This window comes from Hirundo rustica, chromosome 1 (genome assembly GCF_015227805.2).
Source record: "Hirundo rustica isolate bHirRus1 chromosome 1, bHirRus1.pri.v3, whole genome shotgun sequence".
Lineage (NCBI taxonomy): Eukaryota > Metazoa > Chordata > Aves > Passeriformes > Hirundinidae > Hirundo > Hirundo rustica.
The window spans coordinates 127,145,403-127,173,099 of NC_053450.1; the positions used below are offsets into that span (position 1 = coordinate 127,145,403).

Here is a 27,697-nt window from a genome sequence, read left to right on the forward strand (position 1 = left end):
AAACCAAAACAAACAAAAAACCCCAACCAACCAACAAAAAACCAAAACCGAAACCAAACCAAACCAAACCAAAAACAAAGGCACCCCCTCCCCCCCCCCAAAATAATAACACACACACACACACACACACACACACACACACACACACACACACACAAAAAGAGAAACGTCAGACTACAATTCTAGAAGCAATGTATGTGGTTTTTCTTGTGGGTTAGTTGATACAAAATGATACATAATACAAAAATAATTGATTTTTTTTTCTTGTTTATATTTCAAGGCATGAGAAGACACAGATTTCCTGCTTTCAAAAAGAAAAGTGAAAATATATGAGTAGGAAGGCACCAAATTGTGTTTAGAAAAAGCTTAATGTTCAGCTAAATGCACAGATGCATAAACTAAACACTTTTTATCCTTATACCACTGTTTATATAGTAATGAGGATTTTCCATCAGTTTTCATCAGTTAAACAGTAGCTGCCTTTTGCTGTTTAATGGAAACAAGTCAGTCTTGCATAAAAACATCAGATGTATCAGCATGTTACGGTCTTTGATTTTTCATATGAGTTCAGCATAGCTATAACCATTACAGACTAACATTTTAACTTCCTTTCCTTTTGAGTTTTGACTCGGATTTGTGAACTGAACTGCATCCAATTTTGCTTAAGGAGAAGTCTGGATTTTTGGATGATAAAGAAAGCCAATATCCAGTTTTTCTTTCTGTTTTGAAAGATGCAGAATTCTTGTTTATGATTAGGAACATCTGCCAAATGCTCTAACACCAGCAGAAATTAACTATTTATTCAAACCGATGTTTGTATCTTTGAAAGTCGATGTTGCTCCATGTTTTCAGTGCCCTAGAGGCCCATAAATCCCCTGGAAAACATCACAACAATGTGAAACAACCCAGTGCAGTTGTTCAACAAGAATAATTTTTGTAGGGCTGTGCTGTACCAGAGCATGCTCAGTCCAGCCTCTACGATAACTGCAGGCATTTATGACATTTGTTCTACTGAATGGAGTCACCAGGGAATGCAGAAAGGAAGGGAAAAAGCAAGGGAAAGCAAGTCATGTGAGCTGAACACTTTAAATAGCTGGACAGCAAACAGATGAATCCTAAACGTGCTGTGCTGCTAAGGAGCTCTAAGCAGAACAATGGGTAAGAGACAGAATGAAGTTGTTCAACACTTTACAGCTGCCTCTTGACACTCTGTCATGCAGCAGACAGTTGAGATCAGATGGTTCAGGTTTTGTTTTGCATCAACAGAAACCATCAGCCAGTATATTGCAGGGGTGGTTATGAGAAGCAAACAGCCCCTCGTTCGTAGGTGTCCCCTTCACCTGCAGATCCTGAACAGAAAAATCAAGAGACCCATATTCAGGGTGGTTATCAATGTGAAAAAATGATTGGAAATGATCTTTCAAAGATGTGCAGTTTTAAAACAACTTATATTTGATAAAAATAGTGTAATATCTAATAATTTTATTCAGTTGGGTGGAATTTCAGTGATTGAGTAGTTTAAAAGCAGATGAAATAAAGTTTAATATTGAAAGGAGTAACGCCCCACAACTTGTGTGCAACTGCTATAACTTAGGTTTTTTTTAAAGTTTCAGACCTTTATTCCACTTCAAGATTCCTCTTGAATTTGAAAGCTGCTACATACTCTTTTTCAAAGCTGCCAGACCAGAGTTCAGGAGGTATTTTTTGAGGTTTAGAGGCAAATTTATCTACCTCCCCTCATCACCGCATTAACATGGGCAAATGCAGCATGCATTACTGTTGCATTCCAGTCCAGCCCTGGAATTGCCAGTTACCAGTATAAATACTGGGATTTCATTGTTGCTTTGAGCCTCTGCTTTTTAAAGTGTACTCCTACATCCTTCAAGAAGGTATGCTAATAATTTTATTGATATTTTTCCCCCTGTTTCTGGGATTTGATAATCTCAAGTATTGTGTCTACTCTTACTGCAGATATCCAACCCTATGTTATATGGATGGGAAGAAGAGCAAAGAAATGTAACACCAATTTTAATTTCCTAGAAAGATGTAGTTCAGCACTTACCAAAGTCAAAAGGCAAGACAATATGTTACATCCAACTGCCAGTTGTTACTGGAGGTATCACGTAAGAGAATGTGGGTACTGATTTGAAATGTTTTAATCGTACAATTAAATAACCTTTTAATTTATTTTTGGTGTACAGTTTCTAGGATGAAAAAAAGTTACACCTATCCAACTTTTACCTTCAATATTTATGATTTTTTAAAAATTTTCTTATCCCCGTAGAGGTAGGTATTCAAAATGAGCTTTTTTTAAAAGAGTAAAACAAATACTGTCTAGGATTGTAAAAAATATATAGGATTTACTAAGCTTTGACATGCACTGTCAGAATACTTCATTAGCACAGTACTTTACCAGGAAGGCCTTTATTCTCCAGCTTGTAGGCAGCAAGCTGTGGGAGGTGAGTGATGGAAGAGCCAGGCTCTATTATTTAACATTTGTTTGCCAAATGGTCTCCTGATTGGAGAAAACAAAAGTTTTAAAATTTTTACTTTTGCATGAGTTTAGTGATCACAGAAAGACTTTGCATTACTGACAAGGAGTTAAGAAATAAAGCTGGAGAAAAAAAAAAACCTTTTAATTTGACTAAAATACTGTGGGTATGGGATTTAATTATTGTATGCATTTGGGTTGTGTTTTTTTGTATGTTTGTTTGTTAGTTTGTTTTTTTGTTTTTGTTTTTTTAGTGTGTATTAGCAATGGGCTCACTTGAGACCAGAACTTTGCATACACACTGACATGTTTTCAGAATCAGTCCCTGTTGCAATATTTTCTAAATAGAAAATTAAGACTTTGTAGAGAATATCAACTCCTTTGGAAGTAGTAGAACCATTTTTAAAGTTAAAAGAAGGTTTTTAATTTTCAGTTACTGTAACTATAGTCCCACTATATCATGCAAAAGGGAGCAGTACAAGAATAGCTTAAAAGTTTGCCATCTCAAAAGCTTTACCTGAACCCATACCTGAAGTGACTCCCCCTTTGGTATATATAGTATTTTCTTGCACACTAATCTTAAAATATAGGAAGGCCTCCAAAAAAATTAATGCTACACCTTTTGCTCACATGAAAGTTGAAGGGGTTTTTAAACTGTACTCTGCCAAAGCCTTCATTTATGAACGACAGGCTTTAACTATGTACACTGATTGTTAGCAATCAAGAAAAAATAGTCATCAAAAAGCCCAGACTTTAAAACATATAGTAAAATATATCTAGAATATATCTAGAAGAAAAATTAAACTTGCATTATTAGCTAGACTTTATTTCTTTTACAAATTTATTTCCTTCACCCAATATACTATTTGGAGAAATATTTTGGGTTTTCAGTTTAATTATGTGAGCATTTTTCCATCCTTAACAATTATACTATAGGTTGAAAATGAAATTATGTAAGCACCAAACATGACAAATCCTTTGGGTGTTTTTAAAGGATTCTGCCACTTACGATAGTAATTCGATAAAAAAGAAAGGAAAATGTGGCTTGGTGCTAAATAGGGGAACTATTAGGGTAAATCAGCTGATATTCAGAACCAGCTGATATTCAGAACTTCCAAAGCAGTCATTAGGAGGGTTTCTATCTCATATTAACAGACAGTAATAGTTTTAAGTGAAAAATGAAACTTTCATGGTTGGAATGCCAATGGTATAAATAGTTAAAACATCTGAAAAAAATTATTTTACAACCCTTTTGATTTTGGCTTTTCCTGAAAGACAGGTAATTCAATTTAATTTTATGTGGGAAAGTACTTTTCACTGTTTTTCCAGTTTTATAGTTGGTGTTATACCTCAGCACAGTGTTGTAAACTGTGATGAAATAATAGAAGACACCCAGAAAAGCAATCCTATTGGGTACGAGACTATGTGTGTGTGTTTTTCTGTTTTGAAAAAGTCTGGATATCTGCTCAGGTAGGTTACGAGCACAGCTGGGCCTGTTGGCTTAATTTTAATGCTTTCTGAGGGACAATAAGATTTACAAAACATGTCACTAAAACATATGCAAGCAAATACATTTGCACAGAAATCTATATTTCTTAAAGACCCAGACAGAGATTACATTGGTGCCTCATGCTGAAAGCTGTAATGCCACACTAGCTGAGCCTTGTCCAATAGGGACAGCCACTAAGGCACAGAATGACCACATGGAATTGCTTGTAGGGGTTGTGACACTCATCAAGACTGTGAAATGGAAGGTGATTTGTGATCCTGCAGCTCTGCAAGGTGCTACATACATTTCAGAGGCCAGTTATGGGTGTTTAAAAATTACAGGGTTTAGAAAGAGTAAAAACATTTCAAGCAGATTGAATTAAAAAAAAAAAAAAAATAGAGAAAGGGCACACTAACATAGGATTAAACAGAAGTATTGGATGTTAGATTTGCTCCAGACACTGCTTTTTTTCTGTCATATGTTCAACATATATAAAATTTTCACTACATCACTAAGGGGTCCCAAATAAATCTGTTTCATGATGAATGGGGAAAAAAAATTAGGTAGTGTAACACATGTGGAAGAATTACATTAAAAATACCACTGTGAAATGGCTTCCTGTTTCCTGTAGCAGCAAAATAATTCTTAGAAAGAGTTAAAGTGGAATTGTTGGTACCCATTTATATTTTCCTTTGTGTAACTGTATCCTGAAGCTTTGAAAAGATGAGCGAGTTAGGCAATATGGAGTCCTCAAGAAACTGTATTAAACTGCTGTAAAATGTTTCAACTTTTATTGCTAAGTATGGAAAACTAAAATCCTTGATTCTTTGGCTTATGTGAAAAGTATCTATTTTTTTGTTCAGACAGAAGGTTAAGTTAGAAACTTTTTTTAAAAAGCAAACATATAGGTCAGCGTAACTTTGTAAGTTCAGTCTGTATGTTTAAAAAAAAAAATCATATATGAAGGAACCTAAGAAAATACTCTTCTTTATTCAACTCTATATTTCTCATGATCCTACACAAACTGGTATTTATAATGGGAGCAAAATCAGCTCCGATATCCTTGTGGTTGAGAAGAGAGTCCATTGAAATTCTTGAGCTTCTCCAGTTTGCTCAGTGTAATTTGGGGAAGAACTGGGCCTTTCCTAAGAAACTGGCCCAGAGGGCATACTCTTCTAGGCCATTTGCTCTAGTGAAGGTACAATGATGTGGTCTCTTGTAGGACCTACAAGAATTGCTATAGATTCTGGCTTTTACTTTTTTCTAATATAAGGTCTTGCGTGTGAGGGAGGAGTGGAGGCAATGGCACTGCCTATCTCTAGCACACCAGCTATGGGAGAAAGAGCTCTAGGCTTAACACTGGGTGAAGTCTGTAATCAAATTACACCTTGATTTCTGCAAAATATTTGAAGCCTATTTGCTTATAGGTAGAACACAATTGTTTATTAGAAATATGTTTGGAATTTCACGATGCAGATTTATTATAGTAGTAGCAGAAAATTAAATAATTGACATCTTTCCATGGAGTAACTAAGTAACCACATTAAAAAAAGTTTTACTCACTGATTGAAAGAATAGTATCCACAAGGTCTGCGCTTACCAAGCAAGAGAATTATTATCAAGTGCTGACTGCCATCTGGGAAGCAAACATGGCTACTTTTGCATTGGAATGTACTGCTGCTTAAATATAAAGGACTTTCAATGCCAGTGTGAAAGCACATAAAACTAATATCCATTTGCATAAAGAAGTTAATAGATAAAGAAAGGTTTGTAAAATGCATCACTTAATGTATGTTCCCATCCTGCTGTGATTTGGATTCTAATACACTAAGAGGCAGCAGTCTGGCTTTACAGAGAAAAAAATAATGTATCTGTTTTCATGATGTTTGAATTCTAGGTAGCACATGCAGGAAGCATCCTGGTGTATTTTGGTATATTACTGGTGACTTTCTTAGAAGCAAGTCACTGCAACATTTTTTTTTATTCCTTACACATATTTCAGTTTTTGATGGCAATATTTTAAGGTAGATGTATAGCATTTATGTCATATAAAGTGGAGTAACCACAACTATATTTTGCCTAAATAGGCAAATCTACGCATACTTGAGAGAAAGCATTTTGTCAAAAAGCTAAAAAGCTTACTGGCCAAAGGATGAAATGATTCATAGAGCATTTTTTTATCACTTAAGTATTTTAGGCTTCTTCTTTTTTTTTTTTCTTTTTAATGTGAGTTATATACGGTTTTTTGTTAAACCTGAGTTCCAAGCCACTGCTTAGTATTTCTGGCTGGACAGGGGTCTCTGATTTACAAAGCTAAGCTAAAAAACTACAACCTATCATTTTATGGAGGTAAGACTCGTTGAGAAGGGATTATCTAAGTAAGTTCTGTGTGTCTTACACTCTTTTCTCAAGCAACCACTTCCCTACAGTTTCTAGTGCTTTAGATCTTTCAAATACTATCTTAGCAGAGAAGATCTATTTTCCCAAATATTTTTATACAATAATGTAGAGCCAAAAGGAATATTTCAATGCCTTCTCAGAGTTCTGATACAGCTCCTCTCCAGGGAAGAACTTTGATCAGAATTATGAGAATGATGATGACTGAGGTATGCACAGTGTTTGGGGTGGGTTTGGTTGCTCTTCACTTTTATTCTCTTCCTCTTGATTGGAAAGAGTACCTGTGGGAAATGTCTAGGAGGTGAGATTCAAAAAAAAAGAGAAATCATATAAACTTCTCTCTCAACTAGTGAAGTTTTCTTCACTTGTTGATCTTTGTTCAAAGAGGCTTCTGTCTGGAAAAATCTTTTGGTTTAATTTTATAGGTTAGCTTCTACTCTGGGAGATTCACTTCTAATCACTGGGGAGATGGTCCTGGCAGGTCTCAACATCATTTAGTAAAGCTCCTCTACATGAAAGCAAATTATAAAACTCATTTGGTAAAAAGGCAAAAATCCAGCACATGTGTTATTTGATGCTGCATGTAAGAGATGTATCTGCAGAATGTGTCTGAAAACGGGAATTGTCAGTCCCAGTGGATAAAATGTTGTATCAAAATTCAGCCTGTAAAGTTATTTTCAGATAAATCCTGTGTCTCCATTCCTATAATAAGCTGTGATTATGCACACACTTTGGCCAGAGTAGTGTCTTCCACATGAAGATCTACTCTCTAGGGTAATTACTCATATGAGACAATAGATATGTTGTCTTCCATAGCTGCATGGCTTGAAGAAGCAGTAACCTGTACACAGTTAGAAGGTAAAATATCTTTCTAAGCAGAGGTATCTTCAAGAACCTGCAGCACTAGCTGCTACAGTGTTATGGATCAATGTTTCCAATACTGCAGTATAATTCCTAGGTTTTTACTTTGAGCAGGTAATAATAACAAAATTATGGCAGCAACAGCTAGTAGGTAATGGTTTAGGACAGTATACAGTGTCTTTCAGAATACCCACAGGTTTTGCTGTGATAGGTCAGTGGTTTTTTTGACTGTTTTAAATTGTTAATTGTCACAGACTATTAGAAAGCATTAACTCAATAAGCAAACAAAAGTTTGCTTTCATTAGACTGAAAAGAAGGATTCATGTAGTTTTGACATCGTACTTGTGCTACTGTGCAGTTTTGCCCACTTGCGCATGAAGAGTTGTGAGTTATGCAAATAATGATGCTTTTCTTTCAATATTTAGTGAATTGCAGCTCCAGAAATACTTTTAATGACATTCTTAAAAGAGGCACTCAGACTGAAGGTCTTCAGTGATCTGGAAGTGTACTTTTTCACTAGGCAAAATCTTTTAAGAGCATTATTTAAATGACTGTGAAGAGAAGGAAAAATTATGAAACAATAATAGATTAATAAAGTCTGCAATATTTGGTGCAAATAGGAGGAGGTGCATCAAAATAAATATAGATATGTAGACTTTTTTTTTTTTCTTTTGTACAAAGATTATACACAAAAGTAGGGAGTAAGGATTTAACTTATGATCCTGTAAAGCAAAGAGCAGTGTTTTGGATGCAGGGTAAGTTTTCATATTAATTCTGAGCAACTTTGAATTGAAAACTAAAAAAAAAAAAAAAGTAATATAAAAACTTCATCATATTCTGTATTAATGTCAAAAATGTCTGAAAGCGACTTTCTGGGTAAATCTTGCTCTCACATGTAGTTTCTGGCAAAAAAATAGGAACCATATGGAGACCTTTGCACCATCTCCTTGCTACTTTTCCCTTAGTTCATATTGCTCACATCTCAAAAGAAAAAAGTAAGCAAGCATTTTGAATTGAATCACATATAATTATTGTGTTCTTTTGATTTCTAGAAGCTTTTGTTGCATATTAGTTATTTAAACAAATGTCAAAGATTTATGTTTGTAAGAAATACTCTTTCACTCAATATTAAACTACCCAGAAGTAGCAAGATTTTTGCTTTTACTACTTTGCATAGATTGCTTCATTTTTAAGTAGATACCTGTGTAGTAGTTGTTTTCTGCAAACACTTGATCATCATTTATAGGAAGATATACAGTTAAAACATTTAATTTATCCAACTTTACTATAAATTGTTAAATACATTTAGAAATAGTTTGCTGGTGCAAGGTGCTTTTCAAGGGTAAGTGTTGGAAATTGTTAGTGAAAGTTGAAAATCTGAATACTGAACAATAAAGGTGAAATTCTTACGCCCTTTTTGTCACAAATCATTAGTGGTTATTACTACTACTCACTCTCAGAGTGGATGTCAGGATCTGAAAACCTTCTGTAACTACCAATATAACACCAGCAATCTGATTGATTTTTGAAAACTTTTTTCTGGGGATTTACATTACTGGTATTAACTGTATGTTCATTTCTGTCTAAAAATGAATGTATGTCAGTTGGTGAACTAATCCAAGAAAAAAAATAGGTGTTTCTTACCCTTTTTACCTTTGATTCTGACCCTATCTGGTTACTAGCAAATCTTTGTACCACAGACATCCCCACCAGTCTCTTTCCGCGTTCTGTGATGTCTTTTTTTTTTTTTTTTTTTTTTTTTTTTTTTTTTTTTTTTTTTTTTTTTTTTCTCTAGGCATGTATCAGAAGTAAAACCATCAAAATTATCAGTGTTCATATTCTACACATAGGAGTTTGATCCTGTGTTTGCTTGGCATGCTTCAGCTCTTGATGTAGAGAGAAGAAAATACAAACTCTGGTGGGAAAATACAGATATCGGGATTAAGAACAAAGCTTTCCTTAAAGTAAAGCAGAAATAACTTTAGAGGGTGGGGAATAGTGCGATTAGGATTTTTTTTTTTTTTAATAAATCTTGAGCGGTTATTAAACTTGGCAAAAATCTAAGTCTTCAAAGATTTGTGGAATAGCCATATATAACTCTGAATGTCTTTCCAAATGGAACCTTCTTACATCAGTTACCAACAAGCATTTTTGTCTAACAGGAGACATTAAAGATGCTGCCTGGAGTTTTTGAAAAGTGATAAAAACACTAGTTCTAAGAAAAGGCATGACCTGCATCCCTCAAAGCAGTGTTTAACTGCCTACATTACTTGACATCCAAAGAACAAAGGTTTCCAAAAGAGAGACTGATAAGGTACAAATACCTGCATGTAGGCTACATCTTCTGAAAGTGTGCCAGAATTTGTCTGGCAGAAGACAGACAACAGAGATTACTGTATTTTTCATCAAGTGGTTTGTACCATCTGTATGTATTTTATGTGTGCCTTTTGAGAGGTAAGTAGTCTAACTGAGTTCCCCCTAGGCTTTGTTCTGTGCCTCTACACCTACCACTTGGCACAAGATGTAGCCAGTAGAAGAAAACTAAGGTTCTTGGGACCTTTTTCTTGCCTTAGTTGCAACAGCTGCAAAACAGATGTAGGCTGATGTGAGTTCTGCCAAGAATCTCTTCCAAGTCTCCCACCCATTTTCCACCAAAAAGAAGCTAGTCAGGTGATATGAACAGAGTCCTGAAGGTCAGAAAGAGATGGGAGTTCCCAGTCTTGGCTTTATAGAGACTGTTAAAAAAACCCCGACTGATTAGTAAACCTAACTTCTTTCTCCTTGGAAATTAAAACAACAACCCAGAATTTTAAAAGTAAAAGTCCAAGCAGTACAACATGAATAGGACATAAAAGACCACCTATACATGAACCACAGCACCACTGCAGCGAGCAAGTCAAATGCAAACAAGAGATTCATGATCACCTAACTAACATCCATTTAAGTATCTTTTTAGATATATTTTCAATATCTCAAATGTATTAAACAAAATGCCATTGTCTTGCTAGCCGTATTTTTGTTGAAACAGATTTCCTGGGATTCCAGTTGCTCTGTTGCATTAACCTCAGCATTGAGAGGAAGTCAGCTTTCTGTACCTGTCCCAGGTTTGTGTACCTCTCCAACTTCTGCTTTCAGAAGTGTTTGAATATACCACACCTTTTTTAGTATATTTCAGTTATTACAGATCCAATCAATGATATTCTCAAAAACAAATAAAACCCTGCAACTTTTCCACTATGTCAGTCAGCTGGTGGACTCTTACTGCTGAAAAAAGTATGGCTGTCAGGCATTTATAATCCAGCATTGAATTAAAGGTAGTTTCCAGCAATGGAAGGAATGTCTAGTTAACCAATAATCCAAGAATGCTTATATATGAATGGGATCTGTGTGGGCTAACATTGATATCCATTCTGATTCCTCTCTATTGGCAAAGATGATGGACATATTCTACTCATGCAGCTATATTTCCCTTTTCCTATCCGAATATTCCTCCCCTTCCCTAAGTATCCTAAGAACCATTGGCTCTGAATGTTAAGAAAAAGCATTTACTTCTGTATAGCAAAACTGTTTTCCTCATGGAACCATCTGCTTGCAAAAATTCCTCATGTTATAAGTCTCAGTCACTTACAGAGATCAGAATCTTCCTGAGAGATGTTTGGATGGGTAGTCCTGATATTTTTCCCTTCAAATATTCACAATTGAAGTAGCTACCAAGGTTTTATAGCCTTGACCCCTCTTTCTGTTGTGTATCCAGACTTATGTGTTCATTTCTAGTCCTTAATTTTCAATATGGTATCAGTGTCATATGTAGGAACATTATTTTTAATTTAACGACGCAACCTCTAGTCCAGAAAACTGTGAGACACAGATCTTTCTTACAGCAAGCACTGACATGGGAAGACTTCTTGGCTCATGGCCTCGCGCAGGCACAGGATGACCAGGACAGTTACAAGAGTACTTTAGAAATTACTGGCATGAAATTCTTGTCTGTGTCATGCTGCAGATAAGGACTATGCACACCGATGTGCTTTCAAACCTGTATGAAACACATCTGGCAGTATAAGAATGGTAAGCCAAAATGGCAAGAATAATGATTCAGGTATCTCTCTTCAGTGATTCAATGGAATGGGGATATAGGGATTTAAGCATTTAAATTTAGGTAATCTACTAGTATTTGGGCATTATGATGGGATGGCAGACAAGGAAATTTAAAGGAAAAAAAACAAAACAAAAAAATGCGCATGTTCCTGAAACAGAAAATCTTGGAGAGAAGTTAACAGTGACTCTAGTTTGCCTACTAGTATAAAGGAAGAAATGTGAATTTCTAGGTGTAAGGTAGTTTTGAAATACCAAGTTTTCTATGTTGAATTTGGAAAAGGTCCTTTGGCCCACACTATTGTCAATGGACCTGCCATCTAATGTGGTCCTACCCTAGGACATCCCTACTCCACTTGTGGCTGAACAACTCCCAGATTCACTTAACAACTTTGGTGGATACCCTCGGTCACACAGCCAGCACTACACTTCACATTTGAAGTGATGTTCTGTATGTCATGTGAGGAAAAGTAGAGGTTTGGTGATATGCAGCCACTAGCTTTAAAACATTTTAAAATAATCACTATAGCAATGAGTCAAGCGTCAACAGTTCTCATTAAAAACAAACAAACAAACAAACAAAAAAAACAACCCACAAAAACCCCCAGAGTTCCCTTACAAGTGACAGTGACTGACAAAAAAGTGAAAATATTCTTATATCTTTATAAAATGTAAATTTGAAACCAGACTCACTGGCCAGTTGGACAGGCTCAGAGATGCCAATGATTCATCTGACACAGAGTCCCAGGGAGAGATTTTCTTGTGAGCCAGTTCATTTGGATGTTGATGCACGTTTCTATTTTAAATCAGCAGCTGAAGTGTGAATTAATCTGTGACATTTTTAAGATGGTTTGTGAAGCCAGAATTTGACTAATGATACTCATAGTGATTGTACAATACTGCTAATTTTGGATTTATAGGTGTTGTATCATACCCAAACTTACAAATGTCTGGTCTTTTTTTTTTATTATTATTATTCTTTCCTTCTTTATTCTTTCCACTCTCTATTTTTTTTTTTCCTTATAGTTTGAACATTCATTTATTTAAACTGACTTCACTGACAGCAATAGAATGACTGTCACTGAGCTACTGAGTTTAGCACTTTGGGTCAGGACCAAATAAACCTGTTTCAGATAGTAAAAGGAATTATGAGGATGATAATGAAACTTTCAGCAAAGCTCCTCTGATTGTGGCCAAAGTATTCCTTAGGTAATGAGCTTCAGTGGTAGAAAATTTCCTATACTGATACCAGCTGTGCCAAAATGTTCCTACCTGCACCATAGCATAAGTCGGAGAAAATCCCATGGGACATTCTCACCAACTTCTTTTTTTGACGTATGTTCAATTTCCTATGCTTTGTCTGTTAGCTTTCCCTGAAACTGCAACTGCACTAAACCTTAAACTGTCTGCTGTAAAACAGCTTTGGCTTAAGGTATTAGCGAAATGATAGGAGAGAGAGATTCTTGAAGTATTACTCATTGTATAGTAATCAAATGATACATATCCTGTACTGGTTGGATGTGTGTTGCCAACAGTGGGAAGGAATTGAAGCTTTGTAGAAATTCTTCAGAGAATTGTTAGAAAATGAAACACTGCAAGGTTTTAAGCTAAAGTTTGATAGGTGTGAATGGAAGCAGCAGCTCAAGTCTGCCAGAATTACTTCTGCTTTCCTGATTTACAGCGAATGATCCATTGGAATGAAAGCAAGGGTGTGTTTCAGAGAAAAGAAAGTTTGAAGAATGTAACTTCAGCTTATTGTTGTCTTTGGGTTTGTTTTCTATTTAGCTGTACACGTGTCATTAAAGCTATTTTTACTTTTTTTTTTTTTTTTTTCCCAGATTCTCAAGAAGGAAACTACAAGACAGAGGTCAACAGTAAACCCAGGAAGGAAAGGACGGCTTTCACCAAGGAGCAAATCAGAGAGCTAGAAGCAGAATTTGCCCATCATAACTATTTGACCAGGCTGAGACGATATGAGATAGCAGTAAATCTTGACCTCACTGAAAGACAGGTACTGATGAAAAATAATGGACTTTAAATGCCTGCCCAATACATACCAGTGATTAGTAGTTCCTCACAGTAAAGCTCCTTTTTATAATGCTAATATTTATGTTGATATATCAAATTGAATGTTTTTGGCAAAATTATATAAATTTATTATCTTTCAGCCATGAATTTAATTTATACTTTTATATGTAACACTTACAGATTAATTTCATCTATTAGACAGAGTCGGAAGATAAAAGCACGAGTAATAGATCTGTTAGATGGGTGCATGTCTTTTCTAATCAGGCCACACTGATTTCATTGAAGAGGGGGTAGGTCCCAAACACTGTATACGCAAGTAGTTGGTTTGCCTGCAAGCAACAAATATGAGCATCTTGGTTCAGTCTATTAAGTATATGCTGTGGCCATTAATGCAGAGTTTCTGAACATCCTGTTTCCAGATGGCAGCAAAAATGGGAACGCCAGCAAAACTGGGATACAGGCATTTTAAACCCCTTTATCTTACCCTGCTCTGTGAAAGCAGAGATGATGGAATTTCTTATCACTGTTATTGGTTTCCTGCTCACCAAAGCCTGGTCCAGGAAACACTTGTGCATGTGCTTAAGTTTCATCATGCATGTTGTCACATTGATTTCTAATGGAAATATCCATGTTACACATGTATTAAAATATTTCAGGATCTCATCTCTATACACTAAATAGGTGGTGAAATCACATTTCAAATAATAATTACATCAATGTACGCATTTGTAAAATGTGGTTTAGTAAGGTTTATAATATTGGCCTCAAGTACACACAAAATTTGATGAAATATTTCCTAGAGTTTTAATATTAAAATGGAAAGCTTTTGCCCACTGATAGTCATTCTTTTTTCAGGAATCAATATAGGCAGAGGGATTGCTTTAGACTTGGTTAAAAGTAGGTATCAAAATAGCATAACGATTTGTGAAGTCTACATATAAGAAGATTTGCAATTTTCTTGAGTTTCATTAACACCTGTGGTAGGTATATATATCAAATCCAGCCTTTTCTTAAAAAAAAAAAAAAAAAAAAAAAAAGAACATTTACTCACAAAAGCAAATGCAACAGCTTTTTGCCATGAAAGTTTCTAGAGGATGGCTGTGCCTTCAAACTTTTCAAAAAAACCACAGCAATTTCTTGTTTGATTTTACTACATAACCAGGTTTCACTGGGGTAATTTTCAGTTACTTAAGTACAGTAGTTACATTTGTGAAGTACATCATTATGTATCACACAATGGATAAAATTTTGCCTTTTTAAATTTCCACTGCCTATTCTATTTAGATTCACACCTGATTTGACAGCTAAGGGGAGAAGGAATGAATTCTTGTCTTGGTGACAAAGATACAGTCATCATGAAACTGAACAATGATAAATAAATTTTAAAAAATATCTGCTGGACAATTTGACATGAATCAGCCAGCTGGATCTATCCCTATATTTAATAATGGTGAATTCAGCCTAGAATTTAAGTGTTCTCCCTAATAAATTCTATATTCTTTTCTTCAAAGATCATGCTGAGTAGTAAAAAGCAATGAAGAGAGAGTTCACTATCCTGAAGGAAATAGTTAATCTAAAATCATTTAGCGTATTGAAAAGGGACAGATAAATATTGAATATTGTTTTTGGAGGAGAAAAGGCACCCCAACTACATAAGCACAGAGAATTTATTTAAGTCATGGCAGTACTTGCTGTTCTCCAGCTGTCACAAAGCATCAGTTTTAAACATTCTGCTGATTATTATGATAATTTCTATAGGATTGTAATTAGTCTATTTAATTATGTAATCTGATCCTTCTCTGCTTTTCCAGATTATCACAGAGTGACAACTGAGCTCCTAGAGATAACTCCCTTCTTTCCTTCCTGCCTTCCTGTTTAACACCACCTTAGAAAATGAAAGCATTAAGATTTTTAGTTTGATAGAATCCAGTTCTGTATCTTCCCACAGTAAAATGGTCTGAAAGAAGGAGGAGAAGAAAGAAAGAAACAAACAAAAAGCATAAAAACTGTATTGTTAATCAAAAAATGAAACCTGAGGGGAAATTCTGGACATATTTTTCAGTTCCTGAATCATACTAAGCCAAGCAATGTTGTAAAATTAAAATGTCTCTTTTAAACCAAATATGCTTTGATGGAAAAATGGTGTAAATAGCATGGATCTGGGTATGGGTTTCCATGGTATATGGCAGACTTCAAAAGCTGAATGCCATAAATCAAAAGACTTGGCTCTTCTTGCATACTTGTTTTACATCAGTATTCCTCCAGTGACTTAAAAATGTACTTCAGGGTGAGCGTGGTGTGACATTAATATGTCTTTTCTCTCCTGTTAAGAGAGGGAACTCTCCTTCAGGACCTGTCTTTCCATCATTACCAAAATGAATCATTACTCTTGAGTGAGATAACAGCACTTATTTTCATTCTTATTAGTGTTACTACTTTTTTTTTAAACTAGCCATCCCTACAGAGGAGATCATATTTGATACCTATTTAAACAGTGCAAAAAAATGATCTAAAATGTATTGATGGAATTATCCATCACCCCCCCCCCCCCCCCGCCTTTTCCCATGAGGTGGCATTTTTAGAAAATTGCTGCTTGCTGAACTGTTTTTCTTTAGTATTTTTCCCCAAAGCTGCATTGCAGAAATTGCAATGGTTGATAGTTCCTTTGTTTGAAAGTAGTGATAGTTCCTTTGTTTGAAATAAGTGAACACACAAGTGATAGCCTTGATGTCATCACATGCTGTAGGCCTCTTGGTGTTGGGAGATTTCTTGATCTCTCATGAAACACTGAATTTGCATACAGATAATTGAAACTTGCTTGAGATATTACAATGGCAAAAAAGTAGCGGTGGCTGTTGGGTGAACTAATGTATCTGCTTGGAAAATAGGTTTGAGACCAGACCTAACCCCTGATGGAATTATTTGTTCAGCATTATTTTTTGACTAGGATTTTTAAAAAATTACATGCATTATTCAGAGACAGAAGAAAAAACAAAATAATCTGGGGAAGGTATTGTTGGGTCATCCTAAAGCTACAACTTTCAGTTATTTCCCAAGACGTGAGATAAATCATGGAGCCTATTATCTTAAAAAATCTCTACCTTCCTCTTGACTATAGTGATAATTTCTACCATACGCCACAGATTAAAAGAGGCACTGACCAACTAACACTTCATAATTACCTTTCTGGCATTTAAACAAGCTGTAGAAAAAAACATATGTCTAACCATATTTAAAAAGCTGTATAAGGGTATTAAAGCTTTCTGCAGTAATCAAAGTAAGGCTTCATTTGACTTTTGAAATAATTTACAAGATCAGTTCAAACATAAATGACTTATGGAAGGCCATTTCACAAAAAATAATACTGAAAAAAAATCTCTAATAACATATGGCTCAGGAGAAGGAAATAATCCTCTCACTCCCTAAAAGGAAACCTGAGTTACAGGACAGGAGGATGAAATGAAATAAGTGCCTCAATTGCCTAGATATTAAGAGTGCACTTTGAGAGCATTACAAGCACATCTGGTGGTAGGATGGCTCTATTATGGTATTGTAAGTATTCCAGAAATATAGGTACATATAATTCTTGCTCCCTCTCCTATAGAGTGCACTCACAATCCCAGATCAGGCAGCACTTAATAATTTTCAGCTGGCAGGCCTCCATTGTATTTTGAAGAGCTAGTTAGACTAAAAAAGTATCTGAGCTCCCTAGATATTTGTAACCTTGACAAGCACATTCTTTGCTTTTTTGTACCTCCAGATAAACTTGGAGAAGGTTCCATGCAGACTTTTTAATATCTCACTGTGGGAAGAGGGGAGGAAGCAGCTGCAGTGGGGTATCAGAGGAGTGGCAAAATGGACATTTTTATGGAGTTGATCCTGCCAAATATAGAAAGAGTAGGAGATCTTTCCATCTCGCAAGATCTTTTTGCATGGAGCTAATCAAAAGAGTAATGTTGCAGTTCTTCAGGCTAGCTAAGGTTACCGGAATAAACAGTCCAAATATGTAATGCTTCGGTTTGCCAACATAAACGGAAAATCCCACCTAGTCAGATTAAATTCTGCTGATGGCAATGAGAGGTTCATTTCTTCTCAACTTTAATTTTCAATATCTGTCTAGAAGCTACCAATCATTTATAAAAGGCCTAAAGCCATCGATTTTGCATAGGCAAAGGACAAAATTTTGTCCAAATGAAGAATGCTTTTGTGTTAAGTGTTTGACTTCCATGCATATGGTACCAACATGGAATGAGTCACAAAGAAAGAAGTTTTGTGATGCCTTTTTCTGCCAGAAATGGAAGCAAGCAGCACTATTATTTAAATTACACTTTGGTATAGTACCACACTGTAGCACTGCATTGTTAAGACCATGCTAATACTACATGAAGTTTACCGCTAGAAATTTTTTCTCCAGACCTAGTTATCTCAAAGCTTCATCACAAATGACTTGATTAAAATACTTCTCAGCATTACAAAGGTCCAGGGAAACTTATCACTGCATTTTTTAGACTTCACTGGTAAGGTAAGAGTGACTTCACTTGGTCACCCAGGCAAGAAAACAGGGAGTTCAGTATTCCTCCATCATGTTTGTTCTGCACAGCCTCTGGAACTATAAATGTCTCTTCATACATTACATGGCATAAGTAGTTTTCTTCTTTAGGAAGCTAGTTTTCTGAGGTTAGGTGTTGAATATTTTCAAACAAAAATCAAAATCAAACAGTATTGATAGGACAGGCTTGACCCTGTCTGTCATGCTGTCAAATCTTCTCTGAAAGGCAGCTGCTCATTCCACACTTTTCATTTGTTAAGCACAGTCTATCCACACTATAATAATGAGTTTGTGTGGCTTGAAATCCTCTAGATTTTTTGGTTTTTAAAGTAAAACTCTTAATAAAATAAAACTTTGATATTTGTCTTGAGCAATATAAATACCTGCAGTAAGACTTACTCTGCTACCTCTGTTCTTTCTCAGGAAAGAATGCAGCTAGAAAACTTAGTTATAATTTGTGCATAATTTAGATTTGTACAATAATTATTTTTAAAAAATCACATGGCAAAAATTCAATCAGCATATTTAATTTTCAGTATTGATTGAATTCAAACAAGCAGTTCATATGCAAAGATCCAAGAACTTCAAGCTGTTAGTTGTGAATTGACCCTATACCTGCAGAGAAACACCCAGAGGTACGAGGTGGGGAGATACCTCTGCCTGTGCCAAGAAGCATATGTGATATGGACAGGAATATTAGCAGCTCATACAGCTGCTTTTACAAAGTGTGTGAGGCACCACCATTACCTACCCCTTCCCTTTCTTAGATTCAAGTTGAGAAAGCTGTGCCTTCTTCTGTCAACTGTTTAGCAAGAGAGTGTAATTTGAATTTGTCATTTAAATTTTTAATTGGTAGTCACTTTAAGAAATAGAAGAAATCAGTGGAGAACCAATGATTTTGGAGAGTTAAAAAAGAACATGTAGAATAAAAGAGATATTTTTTATGCAGGCCACTGAGAAATGTTGATCAGTGCAAAATGGGTGCAAAGTGATGCACATTACAATTTTTTTATCATGAAGTAAAATACTCTACATGTGAGTAATCCATGGAGGTAAATGCTTAGACAAAGAAGAGGGAAGTTTACCTAAAGATCATCTTCCCCACTAATTAGTTTTCCACCACTTGCTTATTTTGTAGATTTGGAATCACACAATCATAGAATCATGGAATTGTTTGGGTTAGAGTACCTTAAAGATCATCTAGTTCCAACTGCTCTGCCATGGGCGGGGAACATTTCGCTAGACCAAGTTGCCCAGATCCCCATCCATTCCAGTTTTGAACATTTGCGGGAATGGAGAGTTCACAACCTCTCTGGGCAACCTCAGCCTCACAGTAGAGAATTTCTTCCTAATATGTAATCTAAACCTACCCTACTTCGTCTTAAAACCACTCCCCATTGTCCTATCACTACATGCCCTTATCAAAAGTCCCTCTCCGTCCTCGTAAGCCCCCTTTAGGTACTATACATATATAAAGAAATGGATGAAAGTAGGCTCTAAAAAGATGTATTACAGGAGAATAAGGTAGAGGGAGTTTTAGCAGCAGCCCTGCAGATTTTTTTTTCCAAAAAAAAGGAAAGACTAATTTCACAAAAAAGTACATCCTTAGATTGTGTAAAACAAGCCAGTAAGAGGAAGGTACCTGAAATAGTGTACGGGTTTCTGCTTAAGATATGTTAACTGAAAAATCTGCCTTCGAGAGGTTTTTATTCAGGAGGTTTAGCTGTTTGATCATGAAATCAATTTTGGAGACCATTGGTGGAGAAGGCAACTGTTCTTTGGATGGAGTAGAGGGAGGTAAACTGAGTGTTCCCAAAGATTTCTGAAACTGGAATGAAGTACTGCTATCACTGCTGTCCTCTGAAATATAATGTCTATTCCATCCCTGCTCAAACGTGGGAGGTAGAAAGGAGAATGTATCACCTAAGCAGTACCGAAATCTCAACTGACTTTCATGTAACGATAAACCAGAACTCACTCCTACACCTTCCTGGGTGCCAAAAGCTCCAGCTGTCCTTTGTGCACCTGCCAAAACCTCCCCTTTCTCTCAACAGCTACTGCAAAGTACTTCTACACATTCAGTGCAAAGTTCTGTAATATAACACGGAGCAGATAATTTTAAATAAGTGAGCAGGTGACTTCAGTAATTTTAATCACAAGGTTCTGGTACGACTAATTAATTTCCAAAGATAAGTCCATTTTCTTCAAGTGATGGATATTGGAAATATTTTATAATAACTAAGAAGACATTTAATACTAAGATTTATTTAAACTAATTTTAATCTCTAAAATATATATGAGGGTTTTACGAGAATTTCTTTGGAACAGAAAATGGAATTCCTTCTATGAACATTTTTTTTTTGTAGGTTGTACATTTCTATTTACTACTATAAGTTTCTGAATAAACTATCATGAAAATACTATCTCTATACATGCAAAAAAGGTAAGCTTCATCTGTATAACACCAAGGATTTCTGTAAAGTTCAGGGGTTTGACTTTCCTTAAAACTTGGCAGCATAAATGTACTATCTAAAAATAACAGGAATATTTTCAAGGCCAAAGAATGTTTACAAGTAAAGCTCAATTTTTCTTCTAATTTCAAAAACTCTGGGTTATTTTTTGTTATTCGTACATTTGTCTGTATTAGAGGAAAGTAAAGATTTAAAAATAATAAAAGCAAAAGAAAATGGACAGTGTCTGACCAAAACAGAATGTTTTAAAGGCTTGATACTTTGGTCTTCATGACATATTATTTAGATGTATTGACACATGGATTTTAGCATACTGACTGCAAAGACTCTTCCTTAGAAATATAGATCCCATAAAGCAAAAGAACAGTTACAACTGGCACAGCACTCTTGTTTCTAATTTTTAAGGCTCTCTAGATATCAGACCTCAAATTTTAATTTTGTTTGGGACACATGCCACTAAAACCTGGAATAGAAAACCTGATTTTAGGAATCTTTCATTTCCAGAAAATAGCTTTTATAAAGAGAAAGTATTTTTTTCTTAAAAGAATAAAGGAAGCAGATAGCGCAACTAAAGTAGTTTGAATTCAGTCATTAATTTTTCAGTCAACTATTCTGAAAGTTTACATGACTGAAACGCTCTGCTGAAGAAGGAGCATTAAATCAAAAGTTTTGGAAATATTTACATTTTTAATCAAAAGGATTTGTTGATGTCCACATCACAAAGTTATATTAAAGATACACATGCAACACAGCACATCATGTGGCCCTTAAGACTACTAAGAACCTATATATCATAAGTTTGTAATAATTATTTTGGCAATGTAGACACTAATAATGTCAACCTCCTTGTTTTGACTCCCCTCCTATGATTCCTACGGAGCAGACCTTAAAATAAATTGGTCACAGCGAAAGCATTTATCTTGTGCATCAGGAGATATGCGATGATGAGAAATAATTTACTCATATCTTAAAGAGAAGGCCTTAAAATAAATTTGTCACAGCAAAAACATTTATCTTGTATATCATGAGATACGTGATGAGAAATAATTTACTCATATCTTAAGTAACAGTCTAATCATCAGATGTGGAGATGCAGATGCTAAACAACTTGTTGACTAAGGGAAAAGAAACAGGGCTTTCGTGCCAGTAAGCAGATGTGCTCAATAGACTGGCTCATTTAGAAGCAGCTGTTAACGCTACCATCATCTTTAATATAGCTCATTTCCCGTCACTTCCTTTGTTTTCTGTGTATACATCTGCTTGCTCTATACAGTCAAGTTGTGCTAGTCAAAGGGTGGAGAAGAGGGAGTGCATTTCAATAAACAGTAGGCAATCAGGACCTGATTCCGGGAGGTGGTGAGCACACTAAGACCCTGCTGGAGCTAACTTAGCCTTGAAAAATAACATTAAAGTTTTGTAAATCTTACCAAGTTTGTCACAAAAGATCTTTAAGCTTCTCTAAACTATATAATTTTTTGCAAAAGTTGTAAATGCCACTACTAGTTCTTTCACTGGGGTAAATTTAAAAAAAAAAAAAAAAATCAAGTTCATTTCAGTTAGGATTTTTTTTTCTCTTGCCTTAATTTTTATTTTAATTTTTCTTTATTTTCTTTCACTTAGTCAGTCACTCTCTGTCACTCTTGATCTATTCTATTCTATTCTATTCTATTCTATTCTATTCTATTCTATTCTATTCTATTCCTTTTATTTTCTGTCTTATCTCTTTGTCCTCTCTCCTTTATGTTTCTCAGGGTGTTTTGATTTGATTCATGTTTTATGCAAGACCTGAGCGATTTAAACAAGTTGTGTGTTTAAAAAGCACATTTTTCCATGAACGAAGATAAACTGATGGTCTGAGTTACTTCACACGAAGTTTGCTTCACTTCCTTTCCATTACTAAAATGTCGATGGATCACATATCAGTAACAATTATACCCTCTATAACTGACTCTTCAGCTCCAAAGGAAGTTCAGAATTCCAATATCTATATTTGATCTCTAGAGGAAATAACAAGTGCGGTACCTATCTCATATTATTAGCACATGAGCATTAAAGTCTTCATTTAGAGTCTGTTGAGCTGTATGAAAATTTTCAAATTGACATTAGTGTACTTTGAGTCAGATCAAAAGTGGACTTCAATACTTCAGAATGGAGGACATAAATAAATATATATTTTAAAATATTTTGTATATGTATAATAATGTATTCCCTTATATAAGAGCCTCTGCAGTACATTAACACTTCAAATGGCATCAAAATAAACTCACAATATTTCCAATGATAAACTTCACTAAAAATGATTTTTAGCTTTTGAGAATAATCTTTGACATATCAAAAAGTCAATTGCTTATTTTACATTCTATAAGTAAATCAGATGCAGTTTATTTAAATTAATAAAATAAAAAGCAAAAAAAGCTCTTTTTTCTTTTTTTTTTTTTTTTTAAACATTGTTTCCATTTTCTCTTCATGGGAAGGCTATATGTCCATCAGAAGTATATTTCCTCCTATAAGATTGTCAGGGTTACTGTTTCCCTTCTACATTCAAGAGGGTGCAAGCAAAGATAGCTGGAGTAATTTCAGCTCAACTTTCCCCAAATGCCATGTTTCCCATACAGTGGGTCACATGCAGCCGTAGTGTTGCATGCTGGATCCTTGGAGGAATATGAAAATGTATCTTGTGCTTATTCTTGAAAAGGGAAGTCATCATCCCTTAACTGATTTTATCAGCTAATATGCAGATACTGACCTCTGCTAATCCCTGGTGGAGGCGCTTTAAGGCATGATCTTACAAGCTGATCTGAAGGTTGGTGATGTGAGTGAAGAAGTACTCCCCAGCCTGGATTCAGCTACTCATTACCTGGAAGCTGGGGTCAGTCTTTTGGGTTTAATGCTCAAGGAGACAGACTGCTCTCAACTCTGCTATGTGAAGTGGCCTGAATTATAACAAGTAGAACCAAAATGTATTGTCATAAGAAATGAAAACCAGAATATTTTTTAAATTACAGTAGAAAACAGTCAAGAAATGTCAGCTTAGCAGATGTACTAGTTTTGTCTGTGAGAGAACAGAAATTAGCACCTGTAACAGAAGCCAGGCAGTAATCATCCTGCTCACTCCTGTCCCATCCAAGACAGTGTCTGACTGGTCATAGGAGTATTAGCTTCAGTTTCTCAAGTATCCGCAAATGAACTGACTGCATCCAGAAGGCCTGTATGCCTCCTGTTCCAGTAAGTTGAAGTAGGTTGCATCCAGGTTGTGCACTGAAACTGTTACTTCAAATGTATCATAGTAATTTTTCTTGAAACCATGTTTCCTATACATTATTACTCTGGTTCTAGGCTTTGAGTGCTGTGAATTATTCTGTGAATGTTCAAAGACATAAAAATATCCAAAGAATTGCTTGGACCTTTTAGCAATTACTCCAATCCTGTAATTTCTTCTTACCAAAGAGAATTCTCTTGGCCCTCATTTCATAAGAAGTGTGGTAATAGCCTGTGATAATGGGTGCAATCCAAAGTGTATCATTTTTGATATTTAGATTATAATTGCAGCTACATCTACTTGTACAGTATCTAGCACAAGTAGAGCAATGCCTTTTCCTAGGGAAACTTCTCTGTTTGAAAAAAAAAACAAAAAAAAAAACCAAAAAAACCCAACAAAGCCCAAATGAAACAAAACAACATCACTTCTCCTGGAAAGCTGCCAGTGGTGTATCCTCTCGAAGACGTCGTTTACACAGACACTTCTGATACCAATCCTGAGTATGGTAATTTCCAGCATCACAGCAGCCAGAAATAAATACCTTCCCTCTTACACTTATTTCACTTTGCAGTTTAGCTCTGATGAGTTGACTAGAGGAAAAGATGGGCTGTGCTTGAAGGTTCGTAACTAACCTGGAATCACTTTGCTTTGTTCCCATGTGATTTGCTTTAACAACTCACTTTGGCTTTAACAGGAATGTAGAGTATTAAAAAAATAAACAACCTCTCTAGTATCAAAAAAATAAACAACCTCTCTTCCTTCCTATATACATTTACAAAGATAGTGACGCTATCTATCAGTTCAATTGTAGTAAAATTTTAATGTAAAATTCAAAGCGATAGTAAAGGTTTAAAATTGTGAGGTTTCCTGGATGTGTAAGACAGATTCAGCAAAACAGCATTTTTGTGGCTCTATTACTCATGTTCTACAATATATCCTGCTGTGCCTGTTGCTTGCTGATTCTTTTAAAACTCTGAAACACATTCTGCTGAACATAGCAGAGGATATACCAGCATTGCTTTTTTCCAAGTTAAATGTTGCAGGCATTTTTTTCTTGCTTTTTTTCCAAGTTAAATGTTGCAGGCATTGTTTATTTTTCTGTGGAACCTTCATCTGAAGAGTTGCACACACACACACAAGATTTTTCAGCAACATTAACTCTAAATGAATCAAACTGAACAATATTCTATTCATAATGTTCTCAGTGACAGTACTTGAAGCTGATCTGAAATCAGCCTTTAATCTGGTCTAATATATTTGACAGCTGCTATGCACATCCTTTTTTTTTTTTTTTTTTTTTTCTTTTCTTTTGGCTATTGAAAAATATTGTGGTTTGCAGTGCAAATAATTTAGGTTTACTTTTCCCTTTCCATACAGAGATGGGGAGGAGGGGAAATGAGTTTCAGCTGGAGTAAAATCTTGGGGTTTAATGTGACTTAGATACATTTTTAGTCTTCTGTGTTAGGAATTTCTTTTTCATTCTTATCTGAAATTATTTGATAATTTTGACTCAAATTTATACATTCCTTCCTTCTGACTTTGGGGGTATTTATTTGTCAAAAAAAATTTGATCAGGGTCTATAGTTATATGTAGCAGAATAAAGGATCAGTTGACTAGAATAATTTGAATACATTTGTGAAATAGACAGGGAAGTCTTAAACTCTTATAGCAAGAAATGGTCTTTCAGATATTTCAGCAAGTTAAAAAAAAAGAAAAAAAAGAAGGCACCTTTAAAGTGCTGCACCTGAAAATCATCACTAGCTTACAGAAATAAAGCAGAAAGCAACGCCAACTTTTCAGGCATGTTGCTTTGTAGAGTAACTACCCTCTGATGAGGAGTTCTGTGTTAGTCAGTATGTATGTTCTTTTGCACAGTCCCTTGATGGGAAACGTTTTGCCTTTGTCTCCCTGACAAATGGCATTAATATGTTTTTCAAGAGTATGTGATCTTTTTAATGTTTTCTAAAGGGCTCAGAGATGTTCCTACAAGAACTGTCTGCAGCAGATAGCCCAGCTGTCTTAGAGTAACCCCTTTCCCTCCCTTGCAGTCATTATCCCCAGTGTTTAAATCCTATCCAAAACTGAATTGCCTGATCTTCAGGGAAAGCTTGCTAAGCTCTTTACCATCCAGACAGAAAGGCACATTAGAAAAATACCATCCCCAAGTGCCGTGCTACAGGTAGGAAGTTCATTTTTACCTTCAGTGACCCCATCTTTATTTCCCTGTTTTGTCTTTCCCCTGTGAAGGTAAAAGTTTGGTTCCAGAACAGACGGATGAAGTGGAAGCGTGTAAAAGGGGGCCAGCAAGGGGCAGCAGCCCGCGAGAAGGAACTGGTGAATGTGAAAAAGGGCACGCTGCTCCCCTCTGAGCTCTCCGGCATCGGCGCCGCTGGGCTCCAGCACACGGGGGACTCACTAGCCAACGACGACAGCCACGACAGCGACCACAGCTCTGAGCACGCACACTTATGATATACAGAGAGTGTCCCAGCTCCGTTCTCAGGAAAGATGCTTTGCTGGCAAGCCTTAAACAGGCATCGTTTACTTACACAAGTGACTCTGGCAGTGATCTTTAACGTTGTTATGGAAAATTCAGGCTTATTGTGTCTGTTTTTCTCGATTCTTAGTTGGTTTACAGTAAGTGCCATGTCTTAAAGGTGCCTCAAGAGTGGAGAAGTGGAAGACAAACTTACTTTGAACATTCCAGATTTGTTTGTCGTTTTTATGACAGCGGGCAGGTATTTTTGCTTAAGCTTGCACTGAAAATTACATTGCTCCCAAAAGATGTTATATTCTGAAAACCACAGTGCCACAAAATCACTATCTAGTGGATAAGAAATGTATTTTAACTCTGTATATATTTACTTTACAGCATTTTCCTGTCTTCACTACTTTTTAGCAATGCATTCATATTAGCTGATGGCAATAGTCACTCATGACAATAAATGGCTTTTTGTCTCTATATCTTTGTTTTGTTTTTCCAAAGACATACAATACATGCAGATACTTTTGTTCAAGTAGAGAACAATACAATAGTGTCTGCTAGGACACATCCTTGTATGACAGACAAAACAAACCTTATGTTGCATTTACTATCAACTGCTGCTAATAGGGTATTATTAAATTTACCTAGCTCCTCAATTCTTCCTATCTTATAACTGCAAAAAGTGATTTTTACAATCATAAGGATAGTCCAGTAACCTGCCACAAATGTCATGTTCCACTCATGCTCAGTGGAAACTTGCCAAAGGATTATTCATTTCTACTTTGTCATAATTGAGTACATTGATAAATGCTGACACTCTGCAGAAATGTTGTTGCTTCATGCTCAGTTTGAAAAAACAGCAGAAAAACTGAAAGTTAGTATCAACTGCTTATGTTGGTAGGAATCAAAATATGAAGGTAACTCTATATTGTGTCCCATGTGTAAAATCAATACACATTTTCTGTTATAAGCTTTTGTGTACATACAGGCAAATACCAAACCCAAAAAAATAATGCAATGATTGTACTTTGTAAAGAAATATGTTTAATAAATAATCCTTTTTAAATAACTCTGGTCTCTCTACAGTGATTTCATAGAAGTCTAAAAGTGATTTTTGCCTAAGCAGCTCTGTCCCTTTTTCTGTCTTTTGGACCTTCATCTGGGGACAATACAAGGCTGTTTTCAAATTTAGGCTTTTAATCCTGGACAAACCTTCTACCTTGATCCATTTGGGAAACTCTTTCCTTTAGCAGCAACAAATTTAACTAGCAGCTAATGATATCTTCAGCCAAAACCAACAAGAGTCTGTTCAACCATTTTTCCAGATTTAGAGCAAATGTAAAGGGTTATTTTGTTGAAGCTTGAGGAATTGGATGAAGGGGAATAAATATAAGGAAGGGATGCATACTTGTATTAATCATGCCTTTGTTCAATAAAGTTGTTTAGTAGAAAAACCTCGAAGCATCTCCCCAAAAACTCAGAGATTAATTGGATTGGGTAGTGCAGTAGGAGATGAGTGAAAAAAGAGGGAGCAAGAAATGTGCACATCCTAGCAAGTACTTGTGAGCATC

General features: G+C 35.6%; 1 protein-coding gene across 1 annotated transcript in view; it reads left to right on the forward strand.

Moving 5' to 3' along the window:
- Positions 1–27,194, forward strand: part of MEOX2 (mesenchyme homeobox 2) — a 54,087-nt gene extending 26,893 nt beyond the window's left edge. The window contains exons 2-3 of the mRNA XM_040080201.2: positions 13,172–13,344; positions 25,889–27,194. Coding sequence (XP_039936135.1) covers positions 13,172–13,344; positions 25,889–26,113 — 398 coding nt within the window. The 3' untranslated portion in view covers positions 26,114–27,194. The remainder of the gene's footprint in view (positions 1–13,171; positions 13,345–25,888) is intronic.
- Positions 27,195–27,697: the final 503 nt, after the last annotated feature.